The 23,020-nt window shown below is 37.4% G+C and overlaps 1 protein-coding gene across 5 annotated transcripts in view; it reads right to left on the bottom strand.

The window, feature by feature from the left end:
• Positions 1-23,020, bottom strand: part of INPP4B (inositol polyphosphate-4-phosphatase type II B) — a 659,032-nt gene that overhangs the window by 162,917 nt on the left and 473,095 nt on the right. For all 5 annotated transcript variants that reach the window (XM_072976523.1, XM_072976505.1, XM_031692309.2 and 2 more), the window contains 3 exons: positions 22,873-22,984; positions 13,592-13,664; positions 2,367-2,514 (listed from right to left, as the gene is read on the bottom strand). In XM_072976523.1, the coding sequence (XP_072832624.1) occupies positions 2,367-2,514; positions 13,592-13,664; positions 22,873-22,984 (333 nt within the window). The remainder of the gene's footprint in view (positions 1-2,366; positions 2,515-13,591; positions 13,665-22,872; positions 22,985-23,020) is intronic.

Raw genomic sequence — 23,020 nt, 5'->3', positions numbered from 1 at the left:
GGAAATCTTTATCTGTGATTTTATGAGGCTGAGATCAATCACAGCAGTCTTTTCAGTTTTCCACTTTCCACTCCCTTGGTAAGGGAGAAGCTATGTAACAAAATATTCAGATAATTCCCTAAGCACTCCTACAGAGAAATGGTAACACATCAACTCAGAGAAGTGGACTGCATTTGGTCACCAACTTAAGTAGAAAAGTTTACATCTAGGCTGAAAAGGGAGATTAAAAGGGTCAATGTATCATGAAAGTGTAGGATTTCCAAAATCCAGACTTCACAGAAGTCAAGGACTGATCATGTTTGCAAATTCATCATCTTGGTAATTAAGAGGGGACAGCTCGCTTTTGTAAAATATTTTGTAAAGTATTTACTATTTAGTCCTTTAAGAAAAAGTTTAAAAAAAAAGAAAAAACAAAAAAAGAAAAAGTTTTTGTGAATCCTGATACACAGCTAAGTTCATACTGTATTTACTGACTTTCCTAAAAAAGAAAAGAAAATGCTGTATATCTGTATCTATCTGTCTGCCTGCCTGTCTGTCTGACTGGCTACCTCTCTATCCATCCATAACTATCTCCATCTGTCATTAAGCTCTACACAGAACAAAATATGAAAAGGGACTTACTGACAACTTATATTTGCTCCTCATTTACTTATTGCTCTTCACCAACTAAAATGATACAATTTAGTTAATATTTCTTTCAAAGATTCAGAAAATAGTTGTTTTGGTTCCTTAGCAATGTAAATGACCATGATATAAAGTTGCCCTGGCAACTTCTTTTTTTCTTTTGGAGGAAAAAACGGCAAGCTTTAAAAAAAATTAATAATAATTAATTAACAATTAAAATAATTGATAATAATTCCCTCAAGATAGATTTCCAATTGTGCAAATGAAGTATTTTGCACTCTTTGCAAGTACTGAAAGACAAACAGCACTACAGCACCCATAGTCTTCATCAAACAAGGTGAGAAAATCTATTGAAATTGTGCTGTTGGGAGGAAGGCTGAGGCGAGTAACATACTTTCTGGGATCTGCATAAGATGAGGGGTAAAAGGGGCTGAGAAAAGAACTTCAGAGTAAAGCTCTGTCTAGGCTGGAGTTTCCCCCCAATCAAGAAAAATGTATCAAGTCCTTTTGCAGAAGGATGTCCCATTCTTATATTCTCAATTTAATTTATTATATTATGTTATATCATATTAATTACATATTATAATATAATCTAATGATTACATTATATTAATTAATACTAGAATCATCTTTTTCTCTGTCTGATTTCCCCTAAAATCCAGATTCTGTTTGTTTTCTTTTTTTTCCCCCCTCACTTGGACATACAGCATTAGTGCACTCATTCCTGTCCTAACAAATATTGTCAATACTGCCCTGTCCAGAGTGTGCTCACTGGCTAAGGTCAATATGGCATCCCTCCGGACTGCAGAGACCACAGGGGTACAGTGCTATCAGGTAACTCTTTTTGAGCATATGTTGGAATACCAACTTTTGTACATTTCACACTCTGCTGTATTTCAGCAATTACAAAATGTTAACTCAAAAATATTTGCTAATTTTCTGAGTTTTAGAGCCCTAACAGTATTTGTAGTATAATGAATGAGGTATAACAACAGCATTTTTAGTCACTAGAGGTTTATAAGGCAGAGAAACAAATTGTTTCATTAGTCATGGTTCAGAAATATTCTTATCAACAATCAGCTCTCAAATCCTTCTGTTGTACTATAGCAACAGATTTAATTTTGTTGTATTAACAATACTGTACATTTCACATAGCACACTTTATCAATCATCTCAAAGAGTTTTTAGAACAACAAATATCTGAAAGTCTTGTTACAGATGAATAATCCAAAGAAGAGTCAAGTAGGAATTTCCTATAGAAATAGTAATCAAAATTAGATGAGGTAAAGACACACAGATTATAAGCAAGCTCGAAGTTCAGATTATTGGCTAGATACCAAGTTTTACAACAGAAATATAATGCAAGCCATAAATGAGAGTCACACATGTAATTTAAAAGTTTCTCATAGTCATATGTAAAAAGTACAAAGAAAAGTACATAAAATTAACAATATATTGTATGTAACTTCAATATAGCCAAAATGTTAACATTTCATTATGAAATCAGTCTTTGTTTGTTTGTGTGCAAAGAATTCAAAATCTGGTATGTATTCTACACTTCCAGAACATCTCAAATTGGATTAATCACATTTCAAGTGATTAACAGCCATACAGGGCTCATGACCATCATACTGGACAATGCAGGTCTAGACTTTTATGTTATTATCATACTTAAAGAAAAAACACGTTTTATAGAAAAAAATAAATAATGCAAGAGGCAACCATAAATCATTTTCTCTTACCTACACAAATCTTCTTTGATTTGAAGAGAGATCAATTCCTTAGGAATATGAAAAGAAAGTATGCTCTCTGACATCTGCTCCCGGATTCGCATCCACTTATTGTCAGATGTGGGAAATCTATATAATTTACACACTGGATTCTTTAACACTGGGAAATGAAAAAAATAAAAGCTTGATAGTTAAATTACAAAGATACGCACTTTAGATCAAGTTCAATGAACAAAATCATTAATCAGGGTACTGTTCTAATTATTTATCTGATCAAAAATTTAAAATCATAATCCATAAGGTATTTGATTTTCTAAGAGTTTACTCTTACATCTTTGTTTCAGTAGGTTCTAGGACATACAGTCTTCATAAAATTTAAAAAATGATACATTAAACTCCAAATAAAAAATGTGGCTACTGTTCTCTGATTTACCACCTAGTAACTCCTTTCTCTTCTAAAGATGTTCTTGAAGCATATGTATTTATAAATATAGATAAAAATATATGAATTTATATATCATACCTCCTTTGAAAACATATATTTCTGAATTTCTTCCAATCACTGTTAGTCAACTTTACCCACTTATATAGTAGGTGACAACTGATATGTTATTTTAGGGGTTTTAAATGACCCTACTACAAAAGTGATTTATTTCTTAAGTGTCAGAATGGTTCATTCCTTGGCTTAAGATCTACTGCAATTCAAATATTGTGCATAATTTAGTGCCAATGAATCAATAACATACTTTCCAGAAACCATATATTATCAGAGGCCGGGGGGCTATGAACAAACTGAATATCTGGGGTGCATGAGCAGTGATTTGGGGAGAAGGAACATGGTCATGTCATCAAGGATTTAAAAGATTTAAAGAAAACGTGTTGGGCTATTTATTAAGATAATATTTGATGTTTTTTCTATGAGGCCAGCACTCCCATTGCACTCCCAAGCCCTAAATTTCAGGGCAGGATTTTATTTCCATAGCTGTTGGGCAATGGATATATTGTGCAATACAATGGACAACAAAATATCAGGTCAATCACCAGTCAAGTTATCTATGACTGTTTGGCTCCAGTTTACTAAGAAAGCTGATTAAAAACAGAATTTGATGTTGAAATGAATGTAAAGCTCTAAGCAATGCGGAGCCTGGTATGTGGCTCAAGTCTCCTCAATGCATAGGGTAAAAAGCCTTTCAACATTTTAGGTTTCTATAAGACTGATCTCTTTCACTACCTGAGTAGATATATACATATATCTGAACATTAAAATGAGGATCTATTCATCCATCCTGCAACCACCCATTCTCAGAGGTCCAGTCTGGACATTAGAATTATCAGAATTAATACTGCATCAGAAATCTTGATTTCAAATATCTGATTCTCCAATGACCAGATTCAAAGTTCCCAGCACACTTATCTACCCCCGTAAGAATTAGCCAGAATGTTCACTTTTCCAAAGCACTAATAGAAGCTAGAAGACAGTCGAATATCTCCAGGATGTTTAGAGACAGTATTTTAAATCTAGAGTTGCTTGTCCAAAAAGGTTATATTTTTGCCATAAACATGACCTCTAAGTTTTGTCAGTCAGCTTCTATCACAGATCCATATATGAGGCTAATTATACTTCTTTTCTTTCTCTTTTTAATGAGGTATAATTGACATATATCATTATATTAGTTTCAGATGTACAACATAATGATTCAGTATTTGTATATATTGTGAAATGATCACCCAAATAAGTCTTGTCAACATCTGTCACCATACATAGTCACAAGTTTCTCTTGTGAACTTTAAAAATCTCTTAGCAACTTTCAAATGTGTAATATAGTAATATTAATTATAGTCATCATGCTGTACATCATATCCCTGTAATTTATTTATTATATAACTGAAAATTTTTATCTTTTGGCATCCTTCACTCATTCCACCATTCCACCCACCCCCTCCCCCGACTCCATCTCTGGCAATCACCATCTGTCCTTTGAATCTGAGTTCTTTTTTTGCTTGTTATGTTTTGTTTGTTTTGTAGATTCCACATATAATTGAGATCATACAGTATTTATCTTTCTCTGTCTGACATTTCACTTAGCATAATGCCCTCAAGGTCCATCCATGTTATCATAGATTCGTTATGTCAAGATTTCATTATTTTTATGGATGAATAATAGTCATATATATATGTGTGTGTGTGTGTGTGTATGTGTGTGTATATATATATATATATATGCACCACACTTTCTTTATCCATTTGTCAGTGGTCACAGGTTATTTCCATGTTGTGGCTCTTGAAAATAAGGCTGTTATGAACAATGGGATGCATGTATCTTTTTGAATTAGTGTTTTCATTTTCTTTGGATATAGACCCAGAAGTGGAATAGCTGGATCACACGGTAGTTCTATTTTCAGTTTTCTGAGGAACCTCCATACTGTTTTCCATAGTGGCTGCACCAATTTACATTCCCACTAACAGTGCACAGGGGTTCCCTTTTCTCACATCCTTGTCAACAACACTTGTTATTTCTTGTCTTTTTGATATTTTCCATTCTAACAGATGTGAGGTGATAACTCATTGTGATTCTGATTTGCATTTCTCTGATGAATAGTTGTGTTGAACAACTTTTCATGTACCTGTTGGATATCTGTATGTCGTCCTTGGAAAGATGTCTCTTCAGATCCTCTGCACATTTTTATCAGATTGTTATTTTTGGTATTGATGTGTATGAGTTCTTTATATATTTTGAATATTAGCCCTTATCAGATATATTTTTTAACAGAAATAAAATAAATTACAGCCAGTCAATGAAATAAATTATGACATTTCATTCATTTTTAGAGTGACAATATTTTAAAGATGTAAGAATTTTACCATATCCTCTATTGTCATATCTCTAGAATTGGAGAAGGAAAAATGTGTGTATGAAATTCAATATATTGTCAGTCAGGTAAACCATTTATGGGATCTCAGGAATTCTAATATAGCTAACATAGTAAACACATCCTTTTACAGTAAGACAAAAACTCAGTCTGGGAAATATCCAAATTTTTCCTAGTAACCTAAGTAAATATTCAATTACTAGGTTTATCTACAGTCAGTATATACACTGCTTTTTAACCTCTGTTTTTTTTTTTTTTTTCCTTCAAGATTACACAGACTCTCTGCATCACCCAAAACATGGTTAAAAATCTTTGGATTTTTCTTGTCATTTATAAAATAACTTTTTTTTTTTTAGAAAATTTGTATTTTTAAATAAATTTCAAAATATAAAATTCTTCATTTAACTTGTTATCCCAAACTAGTCCTTCAACTTTTGATTTTAGTATTTTCATTTTAATGCTCTTCACTGTGTTCTAAATACAAAACTTTGTTGAAATAACTTAGGTAGAAATCAAAGACAGTGTGATTACTGGGGTATAGAATTCTCTTCTGACCACCCAATACACAACAAACATCCAAGGACCCCGTGGGAATGCAGCTGGTTCTTAAGGAAAATGTTTGGGGTGAACGAAAAAAAATTAGGCAACTTGATCTACCAAGAAAAGAAATTCTCCATAATGTCTCCTAACATTTATGCTATAGGTTCTAACCTTTTGAAATTCATAGATCTCCAGACATTAATACTAAATTGTATATATTTATTAGGATCTCAATGTAGACCTAGTGGGATCCATTTTACAATGCAGTTTGATCCAGCAGCACTGCTTACTGAATACCTACCATGCATAAAGCAAGAACTACTCTGTAGCCTGAGATAACATATAAGGGAGTATCATTTAGAAAATGAAACAAAAAAAAGGGCCTGACTTTTAATTACCATGAAATTTGTTGCACGGTTACAAACAGACTAGATATGATGTTCTCAACACAAAATTTTGCTGGGATCAAAGTGGGGAAATTTTTGTCATCCTCACATAAAAGAAAGGCATGGTATTCATGCTTCAAATATTGAACAGTGGGCCATAAATGATGAATGCTTTTGTCATTTTATAAATGCTTCTCCCCTATAGCAGAGATACAATTTCAGCAGCTCTGCACACACACTCCAGCTGTGTAAATGAGCCCACTACTTTCAGCTCTGGCTCACGACTAATGCCAGGTGTTTCTCCTATAGAAGATGCATTTCTGACCACACAATAGGCTCAAGTCAGCAACAGCAACTAACATCTATTATAAATTCTTTTTAAAGAGAGCCCTGTCCATATTCATTTTTTTTTTCACTGCTGTTGCCAAAATAATTGCTAACAACATCATGTGACAGATTCTACCAAGAGAAAAGTAGGGAAGATATTTTGGACCCCATCGTGGTCTTACTAATGACAATAACGGTAAAGATGTGGATAATAAGCTGGTCCAGATATGAATACATTCCCCTTGAGATCCACCCCCTAAGGTGAACACAGAGAAAGAAAGTAAATGATAAGATTTTTTTTTCTCCTTAAAGTGCAGCACAACTCAAGTTTCTGCATCGTTTCTCCCAGACACTGTAACGGGTCCTCTTTCACAAGGTAACACACCACCTGCTTTTCCATGGGATTCAGCAATTGTGAAAGCCTAGGGTTTCAACTCTGAATTATCGAAGTAAAGATGCCAAGGAAATGTTCGACAAAGCCAACACACAGACAACACGTGAGGAAAGATGGCTGCTCAGCCAACCTGGGGCTGAAAAGATAAACCAGTGAGACATCATAGGGATGATTTTTCCCTTTTCTGTGTTTGTGTTGGGGATGCCAGTGGATTAAACAGGGAATTTTGGAAACCAGGATTCGGGGTTGAGGAGATCATCGAAATGCCAAATGTTTATTTCATCAGGTTGTCGTTAATACAGTTCTCCAGGGGCAGCTCATCTGTGATTACCTTCATGCAATTTCTTGCTTTCAGGAGGTGGTAGAAGTCATATATTTACGTGGAATCTGACTTAACTGGCTTCAAGCCTTACAAAAATCACCATTTTAATGTACTGCAAATTCTTGTGGAGAATCTACTCATTCTGTAGCTTTTAATTACACCGTTGTTTAAGTGTTTTATTATTCAGCTGGATGTACATGCATTGCCTATTCTCCAAATGCCATATTAGACTTACTAAAGATACGTCTGTGTAATCTAATTAGATAATGACACACTCTCATTTGTCCTGGAAAATATCTTAGATTTATATCCATACATCTTAAATGCAGATTGGCTCTTTTTAAGATTAGATGAGAACTAAACAAACCTAAATAGAAATGTCTAAAACACTGTCCTGAGCATGACGATGGAAAAGAGAGGGTAACAAAACAGGACAGGAGCTCAGAAAACACAACAAAGAAATAGTTCTTCTAAGATAAAAAGGATGAAATAAACTGTTAACAAAATAAATTTCCAGGAATTTTAAAATTAACTTTATTTACGCATGGCATGAAATCTAAGTTATGTTATTATGTTGTTTTTAAAGCAACAACAATAAAAAAGAATAGAAATAGGATTTAAAGCAAGTTGGACCAAGTGCTGCTTCCCGAGCCCAGCCAAACCCACCAACTCTTGGCGCCGCATCTTCAATTCAAGGCCAGGAATAAGGAAAACTATTACAGATGTTGGAATAAAGCACAAAGATAGTATTTGTGGAAATGTAGTCTCCAGTTGGTGATAATTGGTAAGTTCAGTGTGTAGAATTTGGATTTAGAGTTTGGGCAGTCAGACAACTGATTTGCTTCGTTTGTTCTAGGTTGAATGATTTGTTCTGATCATTCTAATTCAGTCACTAAAGGACACATCTAGAAAAGTGTCCTTTTCTGGTTCATGTTTCATGCAGAGCAACCTGGAACGACCCATAGTTCACTGAAAAGCTGTTTCTTGTCAATTTGCCTCTGTTCAAGGCATTCCCTGCACCTCAAAGGAACACCCTCTTTTTTCTTGGTTACAAGTAATCATCTATAAACTCAGCTCAGCCAGCACCTCCTCCAGGAAGCCTCCCTTGGTTTCAACCTCCTCCTTCCCTCCAGGTGTCTCTCCTTTGTATTCCCCACCCCCATCTCCATCGTGGTTCTTACCAGTTGTGCTATCATTGTCTGTTTACTGCTGAGTCCACTACTGGAATGGGAGCTTCATGAAGGCCATGGCTGTGCTGTTTTCTTCTTCCTCATCTATCTCCTGTACCTAGCACAGTGCCCAGTAAATGCAAACATCCCACAGAAATGACCTTAAACCTTACAACTCAGATGTTTCCCAACATCACTTTCCCCAAGAGAACAGGTAGGGCCCCCCAAACTGTAAATTGAGTGGCAAAAATGCAAGAGGGAAGGACAATAAAAACCTCACTTCAAGGGAGACCACAGGCATCAGAATAAAAGAAGGAAAACACCACAGCTGAGAAAGCCCGCCTCACATTTGCCCACCAGATGTTAAACTTTTGACTATATCATCTTCTTGCCTTTATTTTTCTTCTCCTTTACCTAAGGTGGGCAGAGGAGGAGGTGATGAACTTACAGCAGGAAGACGGTTGAAGTTAAAGGTGTCTGAGAGATGATTTCATTGAATACTAGACAGTGAAGCCATTTAACAGCCTAACTATATTAGTACACAGTAATAAAAACATACAAAAACTCCTAAAGAGTAAGGTTAATGGGTTTGTTAAAACAGCAAATGACAAAGAAATCTGGTAAGTAAATATAAAGAATAAAGGGCCGGTGTTATAAGCCAATATGGCCCCATATTTTGTATACCATAGACTTATAAATACAAGGGCACAATCTATTTAAACTAGTATGGAGAAATACAACAGAGATATTTTTGTGAGTCTAAACTGATACCATCTAAAATTTGACAAGGTAGTTGATTTACTACCTCATGAATGAAAAGGAAAAAACAGGGGAAACTGGGGATCTGCTTTTGACTGTAATTTATCAGGAGTCAAAATGAGTATAGAGGGAAGTATTTTTGAAATATGAAAATATCTTTTAAAATATTGTTATGCATTGCTTTAGATGGAGGTGGTAGTGGAAATATTACCCAATACTGTGTTCAGTTGTGTGGTATTGTGAAAGACAATCTCTCTGGTGCCAAATGAGACATGAAAAAAAACTTAACTAAAAATGAGAATTGGGTGGTGATTTTAAAGGAATTTAGTAATAAATTCCTTTATTTCAAACCTAAATAATTAAATGTGAACATCTTTCCCATGGAAAGAATAACAGTGCCGTTTTCTGTTACCTGAAGCATAAATTCAGATGTTAAGATACACACGTTATCAGTCATTTGACAAATACTTCCTGAGTTCCTATTGTGGTCTGGCCTTGGAGACACAGAAATGAATAAGCAACGTACCTTCTTCAATAGCTCATAATCGGGCAACAGTAGTAAATGGTTTAACCTTATCTGGGGAAAAAGAACCAAAGACAGAGTGAACTCTTTTGAGAAAAAGTGTGATTCATTTGTGAGGCAGGAAGACAAACACCAATAAATTCTCCAAACAGGAGGGAAATTGCTCGGATTTAGGACTAAGAGCAGAGTTGTTGCTTAGATTCTGACCTACAGGGTCATGGACATCGTCGCCGTCAGATATGTGCCCTGTGAGTGGGACAGGCAGCCCACACGTTAATCCACAGCATGAAAGTGGTCTTTAAAAAGTATATCAGGAATAATTTCCTGACTCAAGAAGTAGTTCAACCAAAAAAGATGCTGTATCAGATCGAATGCTTGCTGACAGGGGGAAACTCACTCAAAATGTGAAGATAATAGGAAACTTCGTGACAGGGCCCATTAGCCCCTCAGATTTGGCATAATAATAGCCAAGTCCACAGGCTGAAGTTTTCCGCAGCATTATACTTTAACACGGAAAATTGGTAAAATTGGGAAATCCAGAGAGAATTGTCTTCTTGACAAAATTTTTTAAAAGCTTACAGGCTTATTAAATATAAATAACTCCCAAAAAAGACAACCGTAAGTGACAAAGGATGGATATGTGACTTCATGGGAAATAGATTCAAGTGAATACTTTAATGAAGTACTTCTAAACAGAAGGAAAACAAAGCAAAAGCTAAACGACCCTCTTCAGACTTCAGACACGGAGAGCCAAAAAGGAAATCAAAGACGGTCCAGGTCAATTTGGTCATTTTAAAAGAACTGACATCCAAAGAGGCTGACCGGTCCGTCAGGGTCACACTGCTGGTTAGCAAATTCAGGCTGTGACACCGGTTCTCTGGGACAGCCTGTCCAGTGTTCTGATACTAACACCACCAGAGCCTTGTCCTTGATCTGCTGAAGACAAGGAGCCTCAGCCGATGTGACTTGGCAGGACACCCAACTCTGTGACCAGGGAAGAGACCAGCCACCTGTATTTCTATGTTCAAAATTCACTCCCCTACTCCCCGTTCTGCAGACAAGTCCCCAACAATGAACAGCTTTAAATGTTCTTACTACCGTTTTGCATAAATGAATAAACCAATCATTAAATAGGTAAATCTTTATTTGATGAACTATATAATAACAAAGTCTAAATAAGAACCTCACAATTCTAATACTAGCTATGCCTTCCAGTGCATTTTTTTTTGTTTCAGAAAAATATAAAACCCAACAGCTGAAAAGAATCTGTTTTCTCATATAGCGAAGGTACTTATATACCATCTTTTAAGAAATTGTAAATTCTGCCCGCTCTCCCCCTCCCCCCATCCTCTCTCTCCTCCTGTCCTCCACTCCCCACGGCTCCCAACATAGTCACTCAACTTGCAAGGCAAACAGGGCATGAAATAGTGAGACCTCAGGGGGAAGAGCTTTTTCTTTCTCGTCTCACGACAGATACGTGAATTTCCTGAGTTATGAATTAAACCTCTAGAGATATAAATAGAACCGTGAAGAGCAGCTATGAGATATGACATCCTCTTCCACTCACTCAGGAAGGACTTCATAACTCACTGGAGGCTGGCGCGTTCCATTTAATACATGGAACAAAGACTTGAGAAGAATGTCAATAGCTCCCTTTGCCTACAGAGTTTTAAAAAGTACCACATGGGAATATAAAGGATTAATTCCAAGGTTCCTGAGCTTAGACAGATAAACACATAGAACAAGCACCAAGGTACACAAAGGCCAAAGTCAAAGGTACACATTCTAGCTAAATATTCTATCCCTGCACAATGCACGTTTACATTTTGAACATGTCATATAGAGCATTCAGTTATATTTAAAAATGTTTTAAATCTAGCTTTTATAACATTTGACTGTCCCATAGCCGTATCTTTCCCTAACATAAGAAGGCTCAAAGGAAATATTTATGGCAAATATTCTGGGTTCCAAGTGCTTCTTCAGATTGCCTGGACTAAGGATGTAGAGAAATAGCAGGACTCAGTGGAGTATCAGCACCAAAACTGTTGTCTCCAGGAAAAGGGAAAAGAAGCCATCAATCATCTTTCACTCCGCTAAGTAAGTATATCTACATTGCAGAATGCGGACGCTTCCATCACTCCTGTGTCACTTGGCTTTGTCATATTACAGTTTCTTGTCATATTGCAATTTATACATTAGGAACTGTACCCTAGTAATCTGGAAGAGTTAGTATGCTTCCAAGACTCATGGCTTACAGATTTAATGGCACAAGTATTAGGAGGTGCAGATTTATTTTCACTATATTCCCTTTGTCTCTTCTTCCTTAGATAATACATTTTCTTACTCCGAGAGCCATTTTTTCTCTCTCTCTCTCTCTGAAGTTTATATTAAACCAATCAGTATTTTTAAAATGGCATTTCTTTTTGTGTGCATAAAACATTACAAGGTTCACATGAGTGAACCATTTAAAAAGTGTCTTAAAATTAAAGGGTAGGTGATTTTGATGATAACCTGATTCATTCAAACTGTACTTCACATGTACGTAATAGCTCTCACATTCAATTTTATTTCTCAAAATTGACATTGGGTACGTTAAATAGATTAGCTAGATGCATTGAAATAAAGGATAAAGGTCTGGTCAACTTTCAGGTGAAAAAGTATATGTGAGGAGGAACCTTTGAGGATACATTAGATATTTGAGGATAACTTACCAAGTGTTTTTATGGTGCATGGCTGGTCTAGCTGTCAGGGTAGCCCCTGCACTGTCTGATGCACATCCCTCCTGATAATTACATCCTTAATAACATCTAAAATATGTCATTTTGTCAGAGGCTGAGAAGTAGTTGCTGTTCTCTGGTTTAATCCTTCTACACTATTGTAATAAATACGGTTAATCCTATACTAATAAATACAGTTAATTGGTTTTTGGTTGCTATATTCTATTTTGAGTTCTTTGAGTCAAAACATTGCCCGACTTTCTCTATCCCCTATTATTAGTGACTTCCTGCAGAGAAAAACTGTGAAGACTTTAGGAGTTATGAACTTGTAAGCCTTTGAAGTCTGGTATCACTCACTAATCTGATTATCGCGCCATCTTTGTCACTGTTGAAATGTCCAACATAGCAAGGCTAGAAAAATATTAAGGTTTAATCTATTGTTACACCAACTTGTTAATTAATGGGTTTTTAGTAACAGCATGACCTAGTAATTAAGAGCAAAGCTCTTAGGATTAACACTGCATTTAAATTCTGGACCTGCTCTCTGTCAGGTAGTGACCTTGAGCAATTTCTTCACAGCACACACCAGAAAGCAAGGTAAGGTAAGGCGTATGAGGCCTTTGGAATACTGCCTGTCACTGTAATAGTCACTACTATTATTATTACTACTGGTAACATAATTTATATCATCACTCAAAGATCAGTTCCATAATTTACAGATACATACTATCACATATTGTGTAACTGTATCAGATGTCTCAAAGTCATCCTTTAACACATTGTTTGGTGCTTTGTTGAAATTCAAACATTGTACTTTAAGTAACACAACATATAGATACACACCCAGGAGTGTACAAATGTGCGTAGAATTTTTCCTCTTGAATCCATATACATACTTTAACAACTTTGAGCTCTATAATTAGAAATTCAAACTAATGAAGACCTTCACATTTCTTATACTTACTCCTTCTTCAAATGTGTCTTATTTAAGATAATACAAAATCCAACAGCTAAAAGGAATCTGTTTTTCTTTACAGCCAAGGTATTTATTTATCTGTTGGATGCAATTGTCGCCCTCCCCACCTGCTGACTCCCATAATTACCAGTATTTGATGAGAGCTCACCAGGATTCTGTGGGAACGCTGCCCAGGTTCAGTACTGAGTCCACAGGAAATTAAAATCTATGTTCATATGAAATTAACATAAGTTTCCAAAACGGAGGTACATACCTGCATTCAAAAAAGGTAAGTTATCTTTTCTGCTCACACTTTCTGGAGCTGGACATTCACATACCAGGGCACACTAGGAAGGAACAGAAGAAAAAAGAAAAACAATGTTTTCGGAGCTAACTAAATAGAAAGTGAAATTCTTTTGTTTTGCTTGTGAAACCCGAGGCTGTGCACATGCTTTCAAAAAGGCTGAACCAGACACTTTGGTAAAACTACTTTCAGCTTTATTTTTACTCTGAACCCTGTTTAACTCGTGATCATTGACTTACACATATATAATATAGTTTATATTATGATATCATAGACTACATTTCAGTTTGAGTTAAAGACTACTCAGGAAAGAGAGTGAAAAGTGGAAAAAGACTGTATCCAATATGCTAGAGATGTGTTCCCACAACAATAAATCACGTATAACAAGCCGAACAGCTTTCTATTTCTGTCACCTGGGTTGATTTCGGATCAATAAAAAGCAAATTATTTTCTAGCTTTTAAGTAAAAGCAACTTTAAATAAAAGATAAAATCTGTTGTAGCATCTAATTTCACAAGGCAAAAGGAGATTTTTGTCTCTGGCCAAATAATACAAACGCTTGCTCATAAAGTATGAGGACGTTTTATAAATCATCTGATGTCTGATTTATAAATAAGCAGTTTATAAATAGGCTGATCCTGAGATCATGGATCTATTAATCTATGATTAATAGATTAAGCTTCATGGGTCTTTACAGAACTGACACTCCTCTGGACTGGAAAGAGGAGACACAGAGAGCACGTTGCTGTGTTCTTAGGGTGTGAACCAGGAGTGGGAGACAGTATCTCAGATAATCCATCCCTTAGCATGGGACTCTCCTTCAGCTTCCAGAGGAAGCAAATCTTTTCTGGCCCCACCCAGGAGTTTGTCAAGAGACCTGTATTCACACACAGAGAGACCGGTATTTATTTTTTCAAGTGAGTTTCCTTCTATCTCCAGCTCAAAAGGAAGGAAGGAAGGAGGGAAGGAGGAAAGAAAGAAAGAAAGAAAGAAAGAAAGGAAAGAAAGAAAGAAAGAAAGAAAGAAAGGAAAGAAAGAAAGAAAGAAAGAAAGAAAGAAAGAAAGAAAGAAAGAAAGAAAGAAAGAAAGGAAGGAAGGAAGGAAGAAAGGAAGGAAGGAAGGAAGGAAGAAAGACAGGAAGAAAGAAAGAAAGAAGAGAAAAGAAAAGGAAAGAAAAGAAAAGAAAAGAGAAAAGAAAAGAAAAGGAAAGAAAAGAAAAGAAAAGAAGGAAGGAGATGAAGAGAGGAGGAGAGTGAATTTTTAGAGTAAATACATCAGACATAAACAAATAAATGCAAATGAAAAGAAAGCAAACAGATGACAACACAAGAAGTTCTTCTGCCGAAGAGTTCTGTGCCGAGCATGGAGTGGTCCAGAGACTCCCAGGGCTCAGACTGCCCTCCCCAGGAGGGTGTATCCAATTTGCCTGGGCTACTCCCTAAATGTCCTCACCATCCCTCAACCCCCTTCCTCCTCCAGGGACTACCCCTCTATGCCATTCATGGCCACTGAGGTCACTGTTCATAATGGAATATATATGCCCCTGAAGCATTTGAAGAAGGAAGACAAATAATTTAAAGCATTGATTTAAATGTTACTTCCTGTACCCTCAGAGTCTACCACTCATTCCTCATTCATATCATTCATAACATTACTCAGGAAATTTCTTGATAGGGAAAAGAAAATGCTTTCATAATTTAAAAAAATTTGAAGGGGGGAGGGAGGTGGTTAGGTTTATTTGTTTATTCATTTAGTGGAGGTACCAGGGATTGAACCCAGGACCCTGGGAAGGCTAAGCACACACTCTACCACTGAGCTATACCTTCCCCTGATTTTTTAGTGCTTATATTGAGATTCTAGTTTACGAAAAGAACGAATCACTGCAAGCAGCTCTTAAAATGGAATGTTCTTTAAATTGTTTTCCTGACCAACCAGAAGTTACAGGTAATCCTTTTTTTTTTAATCCACAGCTATTTTGGAAATGCACTTCCCAAATCATGACAGCAATGTGCAATGATGCTTGGACATACTTAAAATTCTTTACTTCTCCTATTTCCAATATTTTCTCTACCCCTTTCAGCCTACATAGGGCTGCTAAAGTGATCGTTTGCAAACATTATATTCATCATATCAGTGTTCTGTTCTGGGATGTATAGTGGTTATTAACTGCCTGATCAAATCCAATGAACTCAGACTGGTCTTCAAATTCTTTCATGATTTGTCCCTGACACCCTTCCACATAATAACTAGCTGTAAGCCATCTTCCTTTCCAAAAGAAGACCATCATCTACGACTTATAGGAATGGTTTGGATTAAACCTTTCTCGTGAAGAAGTCTATGACTCACAGAGATCAGGCTATTATCCTGAGAAACGGCTTCCCTATACAGAGGCAGCCCTACAACTTCCTGTTCCTAACAAAAGGCCTGTTCTGTTTCACCAAATGGATACAGACATGACTTTTATATATTCATATCTCCCATTCACACTGGAAACCTGACATTTAGGGAAATTTTAACCTAATATTCTTATTTTGCAATGTTTTATTTTACAGCTCTACTATTCAGAATGCTCTCAAGATTTAAGTCCATGGAACATAAACAGAAAATATCCAATAAATATTTACTAAATTAATTATTTTCATATTTAGATTCAGTAATTTCTTCAGCTGTTTCCTGAGTGTACCTCTGTGTCTCCATTTAGATTGAAAGTTTTCAAAACAAGAACCTTATGTCTTATTTCCTTAAGCTGTTTTATTTAGTTTAGTTTTTGTTTTTTTTTTATTGACCCTAGAATGATTTTTACACTGTGCTGGCTGCTACAGAGAATGCAAAGATTAAAATTATGTGGAATCGGTGCGTAAGGAGGTTTAGCAATATATATTGTTCATGGCTATTATTATAATGGCTACGTGCAGCATTACAAACATATATGGTGTGTGCTTTCAATGTAAAGACTTTACATTTGTGATTCTGAGCAGGAATAACAAACATCACATGCTTTTTGTACCAGATGTAGCACCATAAGCCTATTGATTTTGATTAATACTTTAAAAAGTGTTATTTGATGGTAAATGCAGCCAAGGAGAAAAAACACATAAGATTATGTAAAATTCTCGGAGCTAGATGATTTTGACTATCAGCTAACATACCAATTTGCCACGCGCTGGACTAGAAAATTAGCCATATCATGTGAACAATGCTCGTAAGGTTCTGTGTGAATCCATCAAGACCAACACTTCCTGGCAAAGTGCTTTCACACCTGTTAGTTTATTCCTTAAATCATGGTTCTCAAAGTTTGGTCTGGAGTCTCCTGGAAGTCCTTGATAACTTTTGTCTTTGGATCCCTTGTAGCATCTAGCACAGGGCGAAGACAAATTTATTTTCATAATAACACTAAAATATTACCTTCTGTTTCCCTCTTTCTCTTACAAGTACCTAGTAGAATTTTCTAAAGGCTATATGGCATAATCACGTGACAGCCAAAGGTATATGTCTTTTGTATTCTGTGTTAAACCTTTCTTGTTTGAGTTTCTAATATGATAAATGTCTATAGATATCATCCAAATTACCAAAATCTCTAATAAATTTCAATAGATAAAATCCACATAAGTATAAATTTTAAGGCTGTAAAATATGAGAATTGCTATGCTTTTGTGACCTCATTCAGTCTCGTGGTGTAAATACCATCCAAAAATCGTCTGATCACTCACAAACACATAATTCTAGCTTGGATCTCTCACCTAAATTCCAGACTCAAACCTTCTGCTTAGATACGTCTACACTTGGATGTCTAAGAGGAATGTCAAACCTAACATCTGAAAATCTCCTGGCCTCCTCCACCTGCTTCTCTCAGTTTTCCTGAGAAAATGGTCATTCCGCTTTTTTTTGACTGTCCTTTCCACCTGGAGCCTGGCTACATGTCACTTTCTCCATCAATACCACCCAGATCCAGCTCATCTTCATTTCTATCCTGAATCCTTGCATTAACCAGGCTTCATTCTTCTGTCCTTGCCTCCTTTCAGGCCCTACTCAACACAGTAGCCAGAAATAGTCCTCTTAAAGCATGAATCAGATTTCACACCTATACTCCAAACACCTCAACTGTCTTTATGTGCAGCTCAGGGTCTAATGGCCTTCAAGGGGGGACACAATCTGTCTTCCTTGCCCCATGAACTTCTGTCCTCAACTCCTACAACTCTCCTCCTTGACCCCTCACTTCCAATCACACTGGCCTCCTTACTGTTCCTTCAACACACACATCCTGCCACCCCAGGACCTCTGTCTTACTATTCACTCCACCTACAATTATTGTTCCCCCCACATAGCCACGTGTCTTGTTCCCTTATTTCCTGCACGTTTCAGCTCAAATATCACATTACCAGTGAACCTATCCTTGACCATACAGTATAAAATGGCCACAGCACAGCACTCACTAGTGCTTGCATCTTGTCTTATTTTTTCCATAGCATAGAGCACCATCTGATCAACAATACATTACTTATCTTTTGTATTGTTTATTTTCCCAGAAGGTGGCATCTCTGTCTTTTTGGTTCATTGCCAAATACCCAGAACTTAGCAGAATGTCTAGAACATAGAAGGCTGTATTGTTTGATGAATGAATGATGGATATTATATGCCTACCAATATTCTATAAGGTAAGTAAGGCCAGTTATATTTTCAAGTTTGTATTTGGGGAAAGTAAAGGATGAAACCTTTTGAGATTGGTCCTTAACTACCGGAGGACTCCACCTTTTCCCTGACCGTAGCTGATGAAAGTCCATTCAAAACACCACTTTAAAGCATGGGGTCAAAATAAACTGAGAAGGGCAGCAAGTCACCAAAATACTAGTTAGGTGAGGTTCACAGTCAAAAGGGGACATATTACTACTCCACTTGTACCATTTCTGCTGCGATCATAAATAAACAAGGCATTTTCCCGCTTTTTGTAGAAATCACCACCACTTTGGTCCTGAGTACTGTGCCACCCTCAAATACAATGTAGACGTTAAACAAAAGGGGAAGAGAAGGCAGGAGCGGGTTTAATCAGCCTTATCTGAGGACTGTTAATCCTGCCCTAAGAAGAAGCCAGGCACGTCTGCAGCAGGCAAAGGGCATAACTGGGCTCTCGCACAGCTGGCCCTGTTGGCTGTTCCTTACCTGGGTTTTCTCCTATCACTTGGTTTGATGATTCTGTTTCCTAGTTCTCCTTTCCCTGATAGCATTTTTTTTCTTGACTACTTACTTCAACAGTATTTTTTTTTAAAATTTCTTCCTCTTTCCTTCATAATCCTACAACCTTCACTACACCTTTATTCCAGTCTTTATTTACTGACCAATCAGTCTGCAAGCACTATATGTAGTCCAACATTTCCCCTTCCTGGAAACAATTTTGGACGCAATTTCTTCACAGTAAAATTGACTTCATTTATTCACTCATTCATTTTTCTCACGTCAGGCTCTGTTCTAGGCACCGAGGGGAAGAGAGAGAACAAAATAGATAAATATTCTCTCATGAAGTTTAATTCTAGTAAGGGAAATAAACAATACAAGAGATAAATAAATAAAGCAGAGATGATATTGGACAGTGGTAAGTACTAAGGACAAAAATAATGCAGAGAAGGGAGATAATTTTAGGGAGGCCTTGTAATTTTAGATACGGTGGCAGAGAAGGCTTCAGTGAGAAGGTGACATTTCGCATAGAGACCAGAGGAAGTGAAGGAGTGAAGCACAGTTACCTGGGGAAAACGCTTCACGGGTAGACTGAATAACAAAGTTCAAGTACCCAACCTGGAAATGTACCTGGACTATTCAAGGAACAGAAAAGAAGACAATGTGGCTGAGTTCAAATGAGCAAAAAAACAGTAGAGGATGAGGTGAAGGAAGTGGGGCCAGGACTTGGAGACTTGAGATTAGGATTTAGGTTCATACTTTCCGGGAGATGAGAAGTCACTGGAGGGATGGCACATCCTACATTACGTTTTAGTAAGTGCGCTGCACAGAATAGACTATGATGGGGCGGGGAGATCAGGGACGGAGGATGGATGGAGTCAGGGAGATGAAGAGACTACCGCAAAAGTCTAAGTGACTGACATCCTGGCTACAGTGAAGGAGGCCAAGAGTCGTCAGATTCTGGGTTTACTTAGAAGTCAGAATCAACAGGACTTGCTGATGTATTGTTTGTAAGTATGAGAGGGAGAAAGGAGTCAAAGATGACTCCAAAATTAAAAAAAAAAAAAGTTTTGTATATCTAATGTGATATTTCACCTAACATGCTAGCTTTATAAAAGGACAACATTAGTATTACTTTTGTGAATTTTTCTTTCTAGTGATTTTAACACTTTGTGTTCTATTTCTATGTATGTACATATCACATAGAAGTTTGAACCAGTATAATATGGTGAACGGCTCTCTGCATAATCTTCCCTTGATGAAAAATATATAGTAATAATAGGATTTTTGGAAACAAAGTAAGTAAATGTATGTGAGAGGTAAGGTTTTGGATTTTCATTTATATTTTATTTCCATGGGGGAGGTTATGTAAGATTCAAGATTAAAATGTAGTATTTTATATCAGAGGTATTGTTATGAACAGAATTATGTTCCTGGGAATTCATATGTTGAAGCCCTAATGCCCCATGTGACTGTACTTGGAGAAGAGACCTTTATGGAGGTGATTAAGGTTAAATGAGGTCGTAAGAGTGGGACCCCTAATGCTCTCAGGCTGGTGTCCTTACGAGAAGAGGAGAAGACACCAGAGTCCACTTGCTGCCTCTCTATACAAGTGTGCCAAGGAACGGCCTTGTGAGGACACAGCAAGAAATCTGCAAGCCAGGAAGAGGGCCTTCACCAGGAACTAAGTCATCTGGCACAGTGATCTTGGACTTTGGAGCCTTTCAGGACTGGGAGAAAATAAATTTCTGTCGCTTAAGTCACTCAGTCTATGGTATTTTATTGTGACAGCCCAAGCTGACTGATACAGGTATTAATCTCAATCTGCTCCGTATGCAGGAAAGATAACACACATCACTCACGCACATGACTGGGGTGCTAAAAATGGTTCCATTTCTTTCTCCCCTATTTGGGCAAACAAGTGACAGGGATCTTGTTTTAGAGATAATCTCAATTTCAGTTACTTTGTCTTTTCACGTTTCAGCCATTGACTAACTTGAGGACTTAAATCACTATTAGGAGTAGATTATATTAATATACTCCATAGAGATTTTAATTTAGCGGATCTGCCAAAGGGTCCCCACATCTGAATTTCTAACAAATGCCCCTGATGATTTTGATCACACTTTGAGAAACACTGAGATAAGCTTATTTCCACATTAAGTCTTCTAAGCAGCATGCACAGTGGATCTTTGTGTGTCCTTCACTCCATCATGACTACTCCTAGGGACTGCCAACAGAGTTTATAGTAACTTTATAAAAAGCTTCATAAAAGGTCAAGGTTTACCAAGAATCCAGAGAGAACAGAGCTAAAACCAACGTTTCGCGGTGTGTGTACCATCTTAGACCACTTACGACTTCTGCATGGTACGTGCTGACACCGCCACCTCCTATTTCTAGAACAGCTCAGTTACTCCTTTTTTAAGTTCCCATTACTAAGTCAGAAACACTGTGTAGGACTTTAGTGGGGCCTATTCTTGGCTCTCAAGTCCTCCATTTATGAAAAGAGCATGATTCAATTTGTGCCAACTCATAATAGCAACCTTGTAAAGGAGTCAAAGGGTGAGGCAGCTTTGACAAAAACAGAGAGGTGGCTAGTAATAGAAGTGGAGCAGGGAAAGCAGGTCTACTATGAAATTAGACGCGTCTCTGCTCCTGGTCTCCTGGCACATTGCCTTGGGTCCAGGCACAATTATCTGCCTATTTCTGCCTTTAGTCCACCCTGTCCCATCCCCCACACCCTCCCCACCTTCTTAGTCTACAAATCCTGCCTCCTTAATCTTGATATGTATAAGTATTCATGTGGTGGTGACTAATAGAAGTCATAGAGAACTCCAAAGTCAACAAGGGCTGAATGACGGTACCTAGCCACAAAACAGGAATCTTAAGTACACAAACCCTACGACCATCTGCTGTGGAAGTTCACCACGGCCCTGGCACTTGCAAGCAGCCTGATTCAAACATTGGGCTTCACCGGCATATGTTCATGACCTGGGATAATTCGAGGGAGAGCAGGGAACAGAGAAGAAGAAGGCTTGGGGCATTAGTAAGACCCTAGCCTATGCTGGGCAAGAACACTATTTTTTTGAGAGGCAGTTCAGAATTCTATTTTTTGTAAAGTTAATGATTGGTTAAGTGTTAGATAAGCACTGTCTCCCATGTAGGTGTTTCCTTGGTTCCCAAAAGTAAACAGGCTCCCAGATAAGGGACACCAAGCCAGAAAATAGGTCACAATAAACGTTGTCATTTAGAAAAAAAAAAAAAGCTCATTTATGGAAAGGTAGGAATTCTAGCGCATAATCAAATTTATTTTCCTGAAAATAAAAAAAAAAAAACAATTAGCAGTTTGTAAGTCTGTCGCCTGTGCCTCAATAAAATAGGCAATTGCACTCTCAAGAAAGGACCTGGGCTAATATTTATATCAAGTTTCTCTCTTTCAGAGAAAACGAAACAGAAAGGAAGTGAAATCCTGAATATTGATGATATGCATCGGGGCTTTTATCCTGGGCTTCAAGGAAACTGCTTCACCTGCAGCTGGCATCGCCCCTCCTCCAGTGTGGCCCCTCCTCCAGTGTGGCCCCTCCGCTTTGTACTACTTCCTGCTTCTCTCTCAGCAATACCATAAGGCACCAAGTTATTAAAATCTGCCCTCCTTCACATAAAAGTGAAATCCAAATTCAAACTGCATCTCTTTCCAAAGAGAATTGTGAGATCAGAGAAGTGGTTACTTTTGGCAGCAGGCCCCCCAGAATCTTCTCTGCATCTCACGTAGGGTTAATTATGGCGGAATGCAACCGTGGTCAGTACTTTTGTTGTTCTGAGAAGAGGCTGTGTCAACACGGGAGCCAGCTGCGAAGACGAAGGTGCTGTGAATGGTGCATGGCTCTGCATAGTTCCATGCAAACAGGCCGTCTGGTTCAGAGGATGAGACACACTTAATGGTACTCCGATTCCAAAGCCGATTTCTCATTTAGCTTTTGAATAATGAGATTTCATGCCCCATAGAGGTGTTGATGATTCAAGCATCTGGCAAAGCTGATCATTTCTAATTTAACTTGTTCAGTGAGCTGACTGAGACCCTACCTTTTGTCCCTGCACATCTGTCGTGATGTGGTCGGCTTCCCCATCCTCAATCTCCCCCATCTTCACGACACTGACTTCTATGGTGCCAACAACTTTGCCACCATCTGAAGTTCTGCAACCAAAAATAAATGAAATGGAGAGGTGAGAA

Source organism: Vicugna pacos, chromosome 2 (genome assembly GCF_048564905.1).
Source record: "Vicugna pacos chromosome 2, VicPac4, whole genome shotgun sequence".
Lineage (NCBI taxonomy): Eukaryota > Metazoa > Chordata > Mammalia > Artiodactyla > Camelidae > Vicugna > Vicugna pacos.
This window is presented reverse-complemented; position numbering and strand designations above follow the sequence as displayed.